General features: G+C 45.4%; 1 protein-coding gene across 1 annotated transcript in view; it reads left to right on the plus strand.

Annotated features, from left to right (window-relative positions):
* Positions 1 to 8026: 8026 nt before the first annotated feature.
* The window catches only part of nadsyn1 (NAD synthetase 1), a 76904-nt gene continuing 71148 nt past the window's right edge, over positions 8027 to 13782 (plus strand). The window contains exon 1 of the mRNA XM_086008185.1: positions 8027 to 8270. Within this exon, the coding sequence (XP_085864311.1) occupies positions 8183 to 8270 (88 nt within the window). The 5' untranslated portion in view covers positions 8027 to 8182. The remainder of the gene's footprint in view (positions 8271 to 13782) is intronic.

Genomic DNA, 13782 nt, shown 5'->3' on the forward strand with positions numbered 1-13782 from the left:
GTTGCCCATGTAGGTAGTGGTGGAATTTTTTTACACCCCACACCAGACTGAGGGCCTCCCTGTCGATTTGCGCATAGTTTCTTTCGGCTGTAATTAACGACCTTGAGGCAAATGCTATTGGCCTCTCCGTCCCATTGGGAAATTTGTGTGACAACACTGCCTCTATACCATACGGGGAGGCGTCACATGCCAACCTCATTGGCATTTTTGGGTCAAAGTGTGCGAGCACTTCCTTTGATGTAATGAGTTGTTTACCCTTTTTAAAAGCAGCCTCACACGCTTCGTCCCAATTCCAGGAGACTCCCCTTTGCAGCAATGAATTTAGTGGATGTAAAATGGACGATAAGTTCGGGAGGAACTTATGGTAATAGTTTATAAGGCCTAAGAATGATCGTAACTGAGATACATTCTCAGGGGGCGGGGCCTTCACTACTGCCTCGATCTTTTCCGGGGACTTATGCAGGCCTTCCTTGTCTATAATGTGACCACAGTATGAGATACGTTCCTGGAAAAACTCACATTTCTGCTTGTTCGCCCTGAGTCCGTATTGTTGTAACCGCAGAAGTACTCGCTCCAGGTTAGCGAGGTGGTCGTTATCCGTTTGTCCTGTCACCAGGATGTCATCCAGGTAGCATTGCGTTCCTGGAATGCCCTGTAAGACCTGTTCCATGGTCCTCTGCCATATTGCCGGGGCGGACGCCACACCAAATACCAGGCGATTGTACTGGTACAATCCCTTGTGTGTGTTAATCGTTAGGAGCTTTTTCGAGTCCTGTTCCACCTCCATCTGTAAATAAGCTTGACAAAGGTCAATCTTCGTAAAGTGTCTACCCCCAGCTAACGATGCGAATATGTCCTCTATCCGCGGCAGCGGATACTGTACCGTGTGCAGGACTGGGTTAATAGTTATCTTAAAATCCCCGCAAATGCGAACCTTCTTTGGTTCCCCCGGTGTGTTATTTGCAGATTTCTTTATAACTGGGACGATGGGCGTGGCCCACTCACTCCACTCAATCTTTGTAAGGACACCTGCACTCTCTAAGGCATCCAGCTCTGCTTCCACAGCTGGCCGAATGGCGTAAGGCACCGGTCTGGCCTTACAAAACTTGGGGTTTGCGTCTTGAGCAATAGTTATTTTTGCTCTAATGTCCTTTAAGGTCCCCAGCCCTTGTTGGAACACCTCTGGCGTTTTTGCCAATATTTTCGACAGCCTGCTTGTAATGGTTGTATCATCCTTGGTGGTCTCTAGTTTTAACTCGTGTATCGACTTCCAGTCGAAATGGATCTTTCTTATCCATTCCCTACCCAAAAGTGGTGGTCCACCGTTTGGTAGGACGTATAAATAAAGTCCTGGCACTTTTCTGCCGTTGTATTTAACTGTTACTTGCATTTTTCCCTTCGGGTAAACTTTTTGTCCCGTATATGTTTTTAATTTAATTTCCGTATCCTTTAAGGGAATGCGTTTGAACAGCCTGTTATAATCTTGTTCATTAATTACTGATAGGGCTGAACCCGTGTTCAGCTCCATATTAACTTCGACGCCTGCTACCTTCATTTTAACCCACATTGTGCTGTGGTCCTCCGTTTTGTCTACACCATATAACTTGAGACATCCCAGACCTTTAGGCTCTGCTTTTGTGCCTTCCTGTGACTCGTCTGAGCTACTGTCAGACATCTTATGTATTTTTGTCCTTGCCTTGGTACTGCTCGGACTGCCCCCACTATTGGGTTTTGTACCCGACCGACAAACTTTCGCTATATGCCCCTTTTTTCCACACTGCCGGCATATTTTATCACGAAACCAACAATTACTTTGGTCGTGGGTGGTTTTGCCACAACGGTAGCATTTACCTTTGTGAAATGTCACCTCATGGGTGTCATAGCAGGTTGTGTTTTGTCGCATTTGAGCAGCACCCTGTGCTGCTGCTTCGTGGACCGATGCTATTTCAATCGCCTGATCTAGGCTGAGCTGTTTCTTGGCTAGCAACCGTTTTCGTGTACTCTCATTTAACATGCCACAGACAAATCTGTCTCTGATCGCGTCTGCCAATATGGCTCCAAACTGGCAATGTTTGGACAACCTTCTGAGCTCAGCTAAATAGGCTGCCTGCGACTCATCATTCCTTTGGTCACGTCTGTAGAAGCGGTACCTTTCTGCTATAAATGGTGGCTTAGGGTTTAAATGTACCTTTAACGTATCAACAATTTGGGCATAAGTTTTGTCTGCTGGCTTTTCTGGAGTAAGAAGATTCCTCAGCAGACCGTATGTTTTTGCCCCCATACAATTTAATAAGGTTGCTGCCTTTTCGTCATCTTTCACCTTGTTTACTATGCAATAAAGTTCATGCCTTTCGACATAGGCATCCCACTCTTCTGTGTCCTCAACAAATTCTGACAACCAACCTTCTTTAGACATTTTAAACTGCTGAAGAGCTTTTCCCGCCTTTGTCCACTAGATGGCGGTTTTTATTTTTTTTAATTTTAAACTGCTGAAGAGAAAAAACTTTTCCCCTTTGTCCACTAGATGGCGTTTTTCCCGCCGTTTCTCCTGCTGCTGCTAACGACCTCTCTCCAGCGTCGTTATTTTTGGCCCTTGCAGCTCCCGTTATTGCCACCGCCGCTATTAACAACGACCTTCCCCTCTCGTGGCTTGCTAGTCCTCGTGGCTCCGTTTGTTCCCCAGATCGCCTGCCCGTTCTGGCCCTTGCAGCTCCCGTTCCCCGGGAAGGATTTCAGTTTACCTGGCCCTGGGTGGACTTTTGCCCCGTGGCTGGAGCGCCCGTTCAGCCTCTTCTCTCAGCTGCTGCAGCCTCCGCTGGAACCCTCTCTCTCTCGCTCCGTTGCTGCCGCTCCTCCCAAACCCGGAGTGCTGGGCGGCCTCCTTCGGTCGACGCTGGACTCTGCAGGCTGGCTGGTAAGAAGCCTCTCTCCTTCTCTCTCCATACTGCTGCCGTTCCTTTGTTGCACCGTGTACTGGTGAGTTCGAACCTTACTCATCGCCAGTATAAAGTATGTGTCTATACTTAATCCAATAATGAAGAGACAGCTTGGAAGATTCAACATAGGTCTTTACTTAATACCAACAGGCGGGAACTGAGGGGAGATCAGTACCCACAGTACTATTTATACCCCTATGGCCAGGAGTGGTACTATGGTATCACTACGCCCTACAAAGTAGTGCTGCCCTGGCCATAGGTTTAAAGTAACATACATATTACATACACAACAGAACCAGTTATACTGGGGCACAATAGTCAATTTCTTAGTAAATTAAAAAAAAATTTTTATTCAAACATTTTTAAAATGAGCCTATTAGTGTCCCTGCACCCAAAAGTACCAGCTTAATTTTTACAGCCTCCTCGAAGTCCTGCAAATGAGCGCAATTAGCGGAAACTCACCATGGTGATGAATTCATCCTGGGGACGTGGCCAGTTTTGTGGGCGGGGCCCGCTTCAATGCGCGATTTAAAAAAAACTAGCGCAAACAGTCGCAGAAACCCGATTTGCGCCGAAAGTAATTTGCGCTTAAAATTCCGTGATTTTTTGCACGGGTTACGCTGATTTCGGTCACATTGTGCCAAAAAAAAAACCAGCGCAACCAAGCGGAAACTCTACCCCACTGTCTTTATAACTCGAACCCCCCGCCCCCGCTGTCCTCTCGATGCATTTAAAGACCAGATGATACTATATGAAGAAGAGCAGGGGAGTCCTCTTGGTGTCCTGACTCCTGGATAACATTTGTGCCTCACCCAACACCATCACTGATCTCATTCCTGCTTGTGGGACTTGCTGTGCTGAAATGGTGGCAGCATTTGCCTACAAAATAACACTGACTGCACTCCAAAAGTAATTCATTGGCAGCAGAACACTTTGGGATGTCCTGAAGACATGAAAGCCATTATTATATAAATGTAAGCTCTTTCTATCACATTTGCATTGCTTTGTTAGCTGTTATCTATCTGGGTTTTTATCAGTCACTCTCTCTTCACTCTCCCTCTGTCACACTCTTGTTTCTTGCCATTCAGTCTGTCACCCACTCTGTCACTCACTCTCTCTGTTACTCTCTCTCTCTGCCTCTCACCGGTTGTCACACTTTGTTACAAATGCAAACTGTTATGAATCTTATGATCCATGAAGAAAGACTAATGAAATAACACTGGACGGCCAGCTGGTGGTGCCGTCCAAGGAGTATAACTACTCGGGCGTGGGCCCAGCTTTCCCAGGATATTTTGTAAACAGGAACTAGTGAAAGATAACTAGACCTCCATGTTTTGAAACAAGATAAATCGTGCTTGACTAACCTACTGGAATTTTTTGAGGATGTAACTGGTAGAATAGATAAGGGAGAACCAGTGGATGTAGTGTATTTGGACTTTCAGAAGGCTTTCGATAAGGTCCCGCATAAGAGATTGACGTGTAAAGTTAAGGCACATGGGATTGGGGGCAAGGTACTGATTTGGATAGAGAACTGGTTGGCAGACAGGAAGCAAAGAGTTGGAATAAACGGGTCTTTTTCCGAGTGGCAGGCAGTGATTAGTGGGGCACCGCAGGGATCGGTCCTAGGAGCCCAGCTATTCACAATATATATTAATGATCTAGACGAGGGAACTAGATGTAATATCTCCAAGTTTGCGGATGACACAAAGCTGGGTGGGCTTGTGTGCTGTGAGGAGGATGCCGAGAAACTCCAGTATGATTTGGACAGGTTGGGTGATTGGGCAGAAGCATGGCAGATGCAATATAACGTAGATAAATGCGAGGTTATGCACTTTGGTGTCAAAAACAGGAAGGCAGGTTAGTATCTGAATGGCAATAGATTGGGAGAAGGGGAAGTGCAACGAGACCTGGGTGTCCCTGTGCACCAGTTGTTGAAGGTAAGCATGCAGGTGCAGCAGGCGGTTAAGAAGGCAAATGGTATGTTGGCCTTCGTAGCGAGAGGGTTTGAGTACAGGAACAAGGACGTCTTGCTGCAGTTGTACAGGGCCTTGGTGAGACCACCCCTTGAGTATTGTGTGCAGTTTTGGTCACCTTATCTGAGGAAGGATGTTCTTGCCATGGAGGGAGTGCAGCGAAGATTCACCAGACTGAAACCTGGGATGGCAGGAATGACGTATGAGGAGAGATTGGGTCGATTGGGCTTGTACTCGCTGGAGTTTAGAAGAATGAGAGGGGATCTCATTGAAACTTATAAAATTCTAACAGGACTAGACAGACTAGATGCAGGAAGGATGTTTCTGATGGCCGGGGAGTCCAGAACCAGGGGTCACAGTCTAAGGATAAGGGGTAAGCCATTTAGGACAGAGATGAGGAGGAATTACTTCACCCAGAGAGTGGTGAACCTGTGGAATTCTCTACCACAGAAGGCAGTGGAGGCCAATTCATTAGATATAATCAAGAAGGAGTTAGATATATTTCTTAAGGCTAAAGGGATCAAGGGATATGGGGAGAAGGCAGGGACAGGGTACTGAGTTTGGATGATCAGCCATGATCACATTGAATGGCGGAGCAGGCTCGAGGAGCCGAATGGCCTACTCCTGCTCCTATCTTCTATGTTTCTATGTTTCTATAAGCCTTGTTTTATACTCGAACCAAGTGCGTAGTGAGTTTTATTACGTCACAAACCAATAACTAATTAAAAAAAAAATCATGTTCATGACCTGGAGACTGAAATTTACAAGCGCCTTCCAATCTGCAATTCAACTCTGATTAATCTCACCCCATGTTTGCTAAATATTGGCCGGGACACCGGGAGAATTGTCCGGGACACCGGGAGAACTCCCCTGCTTTTCTCTGAAATAGTGTCATGGTGTCTCTTACGTCCACCTAAGAGAGCAGACAGTTTAACGTCTCATCCGAGAGACGGCACCTCTGGCCGTGCAGCATTCCTCGAGCTTAATTGGAATAGGAGTAGGCCATTCAGCCCCTTCAGTCTCTTGCGCCGTACTATTGGATCATGGTTGATCGGTACTTGAACTCAATTTACCCGCATTTGCTCCACATCCCTTGACACCCTTACCCAACAAAGGTTTGTCAATCTCAGTCTTGGAAATGTCAATACACCCAGCAGACACAACCTTTCGTGATATGCCTCCTCTGGGCACGGAGACTAACCGCTGGGAATGGACATTTGTGACATTTTCTGTTACAACTCCTACTCGTACTCCTAAGGGTTTGATTTTCCACCCATTCATAGTCCTAGTTGTAAACCAGACAAAAAGAATATATTAAAGGAAATTATTATGAAAAATAAAGAGCAGTCAGCAACAGATTCCAACAATTGGTTAATTTAAAAGAGAATCTCTATGAGGCGATCATAAAGTAACTGTACATTAATGGACTAGAACTATTTTGCTCTGTGCTAGGATTAGGGTTGCCAAATCTGGTTGAATGTAATCCAGAAGGTTTCATGACATGACTGCCACCCTCCCATCTGCCCCGACCCCACACTCCCCCCATTGGCCGGCCAACATGTCCATTCTCACGGCGCAATCTCTTCCCACCCAATTGGAAAGCGAACAGACTCTTCATTAGCCGATTGGATGAGACTTACCTGTCAGTCTCATTGAAACTTATACAACTCTGACAGGACTAGACAGACTAGATGCAGGAAGGATGTTCCTGATGGTCGGGGAGTCCAGAACCAGGGGTCACAGTCTATGGATAAGGGGTGGGCCATTTAGGACAGAAATGAGGAGGAATTTCTTCACCCAGAGAGTGGTGAACCTGTGGAATTCTCTACCACAGAAGGCAGTAGAAGCCAATTCATTAAATATACTCAAGAAAGAGTTTGATATATTTCTTAAGGCTAAAGGGATCCAGGGGTATGGGGAGAAAGCAGGGACTGGGTACTGAACTTGGATGATCAGCCATGATCGCATTGAATGATGGAGCAGGCTCGAGGGGCCGAATGGCCTACTCCTGCTCCTATCTTCTATGTTTCTATGTTTCAGTCAAAGTGCCTGTTCCTTCCCAACTCCAACATTTCTATAACTAATAAACAAAAGTGTTGAAAGAAAATATATATATTTTTTTAAATGCCCCTATGCGTTTTTCTCCTGGATTACTCCTAGCAGCGTCCTGGAGATGAATCTTCAATTCCTGGAGGACTGCAGGGCAACCCTGGCAGGTTGGCAACTCCAGCTGGGCTCAAATGGCAGAACAATGTAATCTGCACCAAATGAACCGTCCGGCAGAGGCAGAGGTCCCCAATGGAGGGCTCTCTAAGCGGGAGTCCTCCCCTTTTCTATTGGGGACTTGGCCTGGAGGGTGTTGCATGGAGCAGCCCCGTGCAATAAAATGTTAAGTAGGTTCACGGACTCCCAGGCCGCCTGCCTTTTCTGCGGCCTACAGGAGTCCGTGTTCCACCTTTATATAGAATGTGTGAGGTTGCAGCCCCTGTTCCATTACTTAAAGGGGCTGCTCCTTGATTTTTGGTTGCACTAAAGTCCCATGCTCCTGATCTTCGGTCACCCGGTGCGGAGGGGAGCGGGCAGGTCAGAGGACCTCCTCGTGGGACTGCTCCTGGGCCTGGCCAAAGTGGCCATGAACTGGTCCAGGCAGCGGCCGGTCGAGGGGGTCGTCCGGCCCGATTGCCTGCCTCTCTTCCGTGGCTATGTTTGCGCCTGGGTGGCCCTGGAGATGGAGCACGCGGTACGGGGACTGGAGTGCATTGTCATCCCGGTAATGTAATTATAATTTAATTTGATGAGTTTTATTTAAAGTTCTGTTAATTTTCAGTTAATTTACAGTTAAAAGAGCACCAAATGAACCATACCATGATTGGAGGGGTAGATTGAGCCAGCAGAACAAGCGGCAGTGTTTTTTCGTGTACTTTAACAGAAATATCTCACAAATTGTAACCAGGTGGCATTAAACCCGCGGCGAAGCAGAGCAAACTAAAAACTGAATGAGCGCAGACGGTAACAAACCCAGGCAGTTGCCTATGGGAATGACAATCTCCCATTGAAGGCGGTTCTCCACTCTCCCCACTAGAGAGGAGATGAAACTGACCCGGAAGAAAAAAATAAGAAATTGATTGCAAGGGAAATTGCAGCAATTCAGCGACCTCGCGCGTCGCAGTGTGCGAGGTTGTAGCAAGTTGGTAATTAATCTTAGCCGGGCGATACTTTATAGCACCATCAACAGCAACAACAACAACAAAAAAAGTTATCTTTGTGCGCACAATGCTGGGTCGTAAAGTGACATTGGCGACTTGCGCATTGAACCAGTGGGCATTAGATTTTGAAGGAAATCGTCACCGAATTTTGAAAAGTAAGTTTTTAAGGAAAAAGTCTCGATGCATTGTAAATGAACAACTGGAACGGCAACTTCGTACTCGTATATCGTTGCGTTCAGAAGCATTTTTATGACTGTACTTGGAATTTTTTTCTTAGAATTTAAATATTTTTCTCTCCCCGCCCCGCCCCAGGATTGTAGTTATTATTATTATTCTATATATTGGAAAACTAACAACCACCCCCTTTCCCCATCTCACAGGATTCGTAAACTGGCAAATTATCTTCCAAAGTATGGTACTGTAGTTGCATTATATAGGAACTGCCAGCGGCACTGAAATGCTTGCAATATTTGTACTTTTAACAGTTTCAGGACTACACCATTGTAACAGCATCTACTTCAATAATTTTATTGCAGATAGCTGTTAATGCACATGTGTCTGTTTTTAATTTCTGAGCACTCATTTTTCGAGATATTCCTAAACTCTTAGTCAAGAGAGAACAGCCAGAGCACTTATCGCCCTCCTTCCTCCCAGGTCTCTGCCACTGCTGCTCGGAGGTGTATTATTCTCCACCTCATGTGGGGAAATGTGTGGTCTCCACATGGTCTTGTTGGGAATGCACCACATTGTCAGACCTGGCATCAGCCTGTGTTGCATTATTACTCTTCATGACACTCCCTGTTAGTGCTCCAATATGCTACCACTTGTTTATACATCCTTGCAGCAACAATATAATTCTTCACGGAAAGGAAGCATATACATGTTGGAGTGGAGAAGAAAGTTACACGGAGCATCTGTTAAAACTGCCCTTAAATCACATTTAGTAGCGGGTATCCAAGTATCTACAATGTGTTAGAGATGCTCAAATTAAAGGTTTAAATGGTTGAATAGTGTACACTTGCACCAGGATGAACTTGGGCCTATTATTATGGGGCAAAAAAACAAAGGTACATTCACATAGAAACATAGAAGATAGGAACAGGAGTAGGCCATTCGGCCCCTCGAGCCTGTTCCACCATTTAATGAGATCATGGCTGATCATCCAAATTCAGTACCCTGTCCCTGCCTTCTCCCCATATCCCTTGATCCCCTTAGCCTTAAGAAATATATCTAACTCCTTCTTGAATATATTTAATGAATTGGCCTCAACTGCCTTTTGTGGTAGAGAATTCCACAGGTTCACCACTCTCTGGGTGAAGAAATTCCTCCTCATCTCTGTCCTAAATAGCTTACCCCTTATCCTTAGACTGTGACCCCTGGTCCTTCCTGCATCTAGTCTGTCTAGTCCTGCTAGAATTGTATAAGTTTCAATGAGATCCCCTCTCATTCTTCTAAACTCCAGCGAATATAAGCCCAATCTGCCCAATCTCTCCTCATACGTCATTCCTGCCATCCCAGGTATCAGTCTGGTGAATCTTCGCTGCACTCCCTCCATGGCAAGAACATCCTTCCTCAGATAAGGCGACCAAAACTGCACACATACCTTAGGCTGATAACATTATAAAGAGGCCTTGAGAGGATGTTTGCAAAGTTGCAGAATCACACACTTTGCTAGTGATTTATACGTTTGGAGAAATGAGGCTGGAATAAAATAATGCAAGTTTAATTTTTGTGAAACAAATTAAAATCTGGCAAGGCAATACTAGTTTCCAAGACACATCTGGTTTAGTTGAGTGGCATCATTGAAAATGAACATATAGCTGAATTAGCCACTTGGATTGGTCAGGTCACCTGACGTGGGATTGTAGTTGAAGGTTAAAAAAAGGTCAGATATTGCTCACCTAAAACAGAAGAAAGACAGATTTGCATTTATATAGCGCTTTTCATAACCCCAGCCGTCCCAACTCGCTCTACAGCCATTGAAGTACTTTTGAAGTGCAGTCACTGTTGTAATGTAGGGAAAAGCAGCCAATTTGCACACAAGGTCCCACAAACAGCAACGAAATAATGAACAGATAATCTATTTTAGTGATGTTGGTTGAGGGATAAGTATTGGGCAGGACACCGGGGATAAGATTGGCCACGATCTTATTGAATGGCGGAGCAGGCTCGAGGGGCCGTATGGCCGACTCCTGCTCCTAATTCTTATGTTCTTATAACTCCCCTGCTCTTCTTCGAAACAGTGCCGTGGGATATTTTACGTCTACCTGTGTGCTGTACTGTGGTCGTGATTTTGAGATCTGGCTTGGTTAATAATCAATATATCTTTTGGGCAGGGTAAACTAGGACAGTTAGAAGGAAGCTGATTCAGGTATCCTATGTGAAACTCTAAACGTAAAAGGTACTTCCCGATCTAATTTTCTGCTACATGGACCATGTGGAATGTACCGCACAGAAACAGGCCATTCGGCCCAACTGGTCCACGCCGCTATGGTGTTAATGCTCCACACGAGCCTCCTCGCACCCTACTTCATCTCACCCTATCAACATTTCCTTCTGTTCCTTTCTCCCTCGTGTGTTTTATCTAAATTCCCCTTAATTGCATTAGTGGAAAGGTGGAAGATTTGGCTGGTATTCTTCAATTAACATTGGTCACATATTGAGATTCTTCAATACAATATTTCTTGCATACCATACATTTTTAACATTCACATTTTCAAGAAGTATTTAGACAATGAGCTCTCAAATCAGAGCACCTGTGGATGCATTGCAGTGGTTATTTCCAGTAGTTATTTCCACTTACGCTTCATGGGGATGGGGTGGCGGGGGGAAGAGCGGGTGGTGGTATGGAACATCTATACCAGTTTCACTCGGGTTACCAGCCACCAGGGTGAGGGGGAAGGCTGAAGAAATGACGTTGCCAATCAGATCATCATCAGGGAGAAATTTGTTAATTACCGCAGGGAAGGGTAAACTTAATCGCAAGGAGATGCATTTTATTCCAACACCATTGAGCTGTGTTTCCTAGAAATGGGAAGGAATAGAAGAAAGAATAGTAAGAAAAAAGTGAAATAGCTTACTGAGTCGTGCAATATTTTAAAGAATGGTTGTTCATCTGTATAATTTAAATTTTTCCTTTCTCTCTACGGGTTCCGTTTTGCACCTTCAACTGATGATATGGTTGAGACTGCAGGTTTGTGAAGGTGAATTCAGGGCCCATAGCATGAGAACCTAAGAATTAGGAACAGGAGTAGGTCATATGGCCCCTCGAGCCTGCTCCGCCATTCATTAAGATCATGGCTGACCTTCGACCTCCACTCCACTTTCCCACCCCATCCCCATATCCCTTGATTTCCCTAGAGTCCAAAAATCTATCTATCTCAGCCTTGAATATACTCAACGACTGAGCATCCACAGCCCTCTGGGGTAGAGAATTCCAAAGATTCACAACCCTCTGGTGAGTGAAGAAATTCCTCCTCATCTCAGTCTTAAGTGGCCAACCCCTTATCCTGAGACTGTGCCTCCTAGTTCTAGACTCTCCAGCCAGGGGAAACAACCTCTCAGCATCTACCCTGTTAATCCCCTTTAGAATCTTACATGTTTCAATGAGATCACCTCTCTTCTAAACTCCAGAGAGTATAGACTCAATCTCTCTTCATAGGACAACCATCTCATCCCAGGAATCAATCCAGTGAACCTTCGTTGCACCGCCTCTAAGGCAAGTGTGCCCTTTCTCAGATAAGGAGACCAAAACTGTGCACAGTACGCCAGGTGTGGTCTCACCAAAGCCCTGTACAATTGTAGTAAGACTTCCTTACTCTTTTTCCTCCAACCCCCTTGCAATAAAGGCCAACATGCCATTTGCTATTCCTAATTACTTGCTGTGCCTACATGCAAATTTTCTGTGTTTCCTGTACGAGGACACCTAAATCTCTCTGACCACCAACATTTAATAGTTTCTCACCATTTAAAAAAATCTGTTTTTCTATTCAGCCATGATCTCATTGAATGGCGCAGCAGGCTCGAAGGGCCGAATGGCCTACTCCTGCTCCTATCTTCTATGTTTATGTTTCCTACCACCTCGCATTTCCGCACATTATACTTCATCTGCCACCTTATTGCCCACCTGTCTATATCCCTTTGCAGACACTGTGGGCAGGATTTTCATTGGGCCGTGGAGTCGGGATTGGAGGCGCGTGGGGGGTTAAAATCCCCAAATCAGGGGTCCCGACCCCATCCCGCCCCCAAACCGCCTCCATGCCAGTTTCAAAGGAGGCGGGTACCCGCCCCGCACTGGGACCCGCCTACCCGAGGCGGGAAGGGATTAGTGCCAATTAACTGCCTGTTAACAGGTAGTTAACAGGCAGTTTTTAGCCTAATCCCTATTTTTAAGGTTGAAGTGTGGGATTTCCGACGGCTCCAAACCACGCCAAGTTAGAGGAGGCGGACCGTCGGGTTGAAGGACTTGGAGGGTTCGAGATGTTGGTGTTCAGGTGAGTGATGTGTGCATGAGTGCAAAGGTAAGTGTGTCTAAAGTGTTTAAAGAAGTTTAAATTACCTTTTCTTACCTTTTCAGCCTTCCTTCCTTTAGGTTCGGGGAGTCCCTCATCTCACCGGCACAGAAAGCAGAATGGCTGCGAACTGTCAAAAGTGACAGCCTTCAGCTTTCTGTGCAGGAGAGATTTCTAACTGAGTCTGTGGAGAAGGACTCAGGTTAGAAGTAAGACTATCAGTGTTTGACAGCTTCAAACATCTGTGAAACGCTGATATTTCATCTGTCAAAACATCTTGACAGATGAAATTTCAGTCTGTGACGTCACCTGTTGCCGGGTGGCCCTTAATTGGCCTGCTGAGCCCGCTGGGCGGGCTCAACAAGGTCAATCAAGTTAAAATCGCGTGGATTGGCCACATCTCGATGGAGGCGGGACTACAACCCTGAAAGTTGTAGTCCCGCCTCCTACTCGACTCCTGAATAAAAATCCAGCCCTGTGTGTCCTCCTCCCAGCTTACTTTCCCACCTAGCTTTGTATCATCAGCAAACTTAGATACATTGCACTTGGTCCCTTCATCTAAGTCATTAATATAGATTGTAAATAGCTGAGGCCCAAGCACTAATCCTTGCGGCACCTCACTAGTTACAGCCTGCCAACCAGAAAATGACCCGTTTATCCCTACTCTCTGTTTTCTGTCCATTAAACAATCCTCTATCCATGCTAATATATTACTCCCAACCCCATGAGCCTTTATCTTGTGATGCAATCTTTTATGTGACACCTTATCGAATGCCTTTTGGAAATCCAAATATACTACATCCACTGGTTCCCCTTTATCTACCCTGCTAGTTACATCCTCAAAAAACTCCAATAAATTTGTTAAACACGATTTCCCTTTCATAAAAACATGTTGACTCTACCTAATCATGTTATGATTTTCTAAGTGCCCTTTTACCGCTTCCTTAACAATGGATTCCAGCATTTTCCCGATGATGGATGTCAGGCTAACTGGCCTGTAGTTCCCCGTTTTCTCTCTCCCTCCTTTATTGAATAGCGGGCTTACATTTGCTACCTTCCAATCTGCTGGGACCATTCTAGAATCGAGGCAATTTTGGAAGATCAATAAGATTGCAACTGTTTCCTCAAAAAATATCTCTCTATCTCTTATCCTGTT

The sequence above is a fragment of the Somniosus microcephalus genome, chromosome 15 (genome assembly GCF_052327205.1).
Source record: "Somniosus microcephalus isolate GS21.2 chromosome 15, FLI_Smic_1.0, whole genome shotgun sequence".
In the NCBI taxonomy this organism is placed as follows: Eukaryota; Metazoa; Chordata; class Chondrichthyes; order Squaliformes; family Somniosidae; genus Somniosus; species Somniosus microcephalus.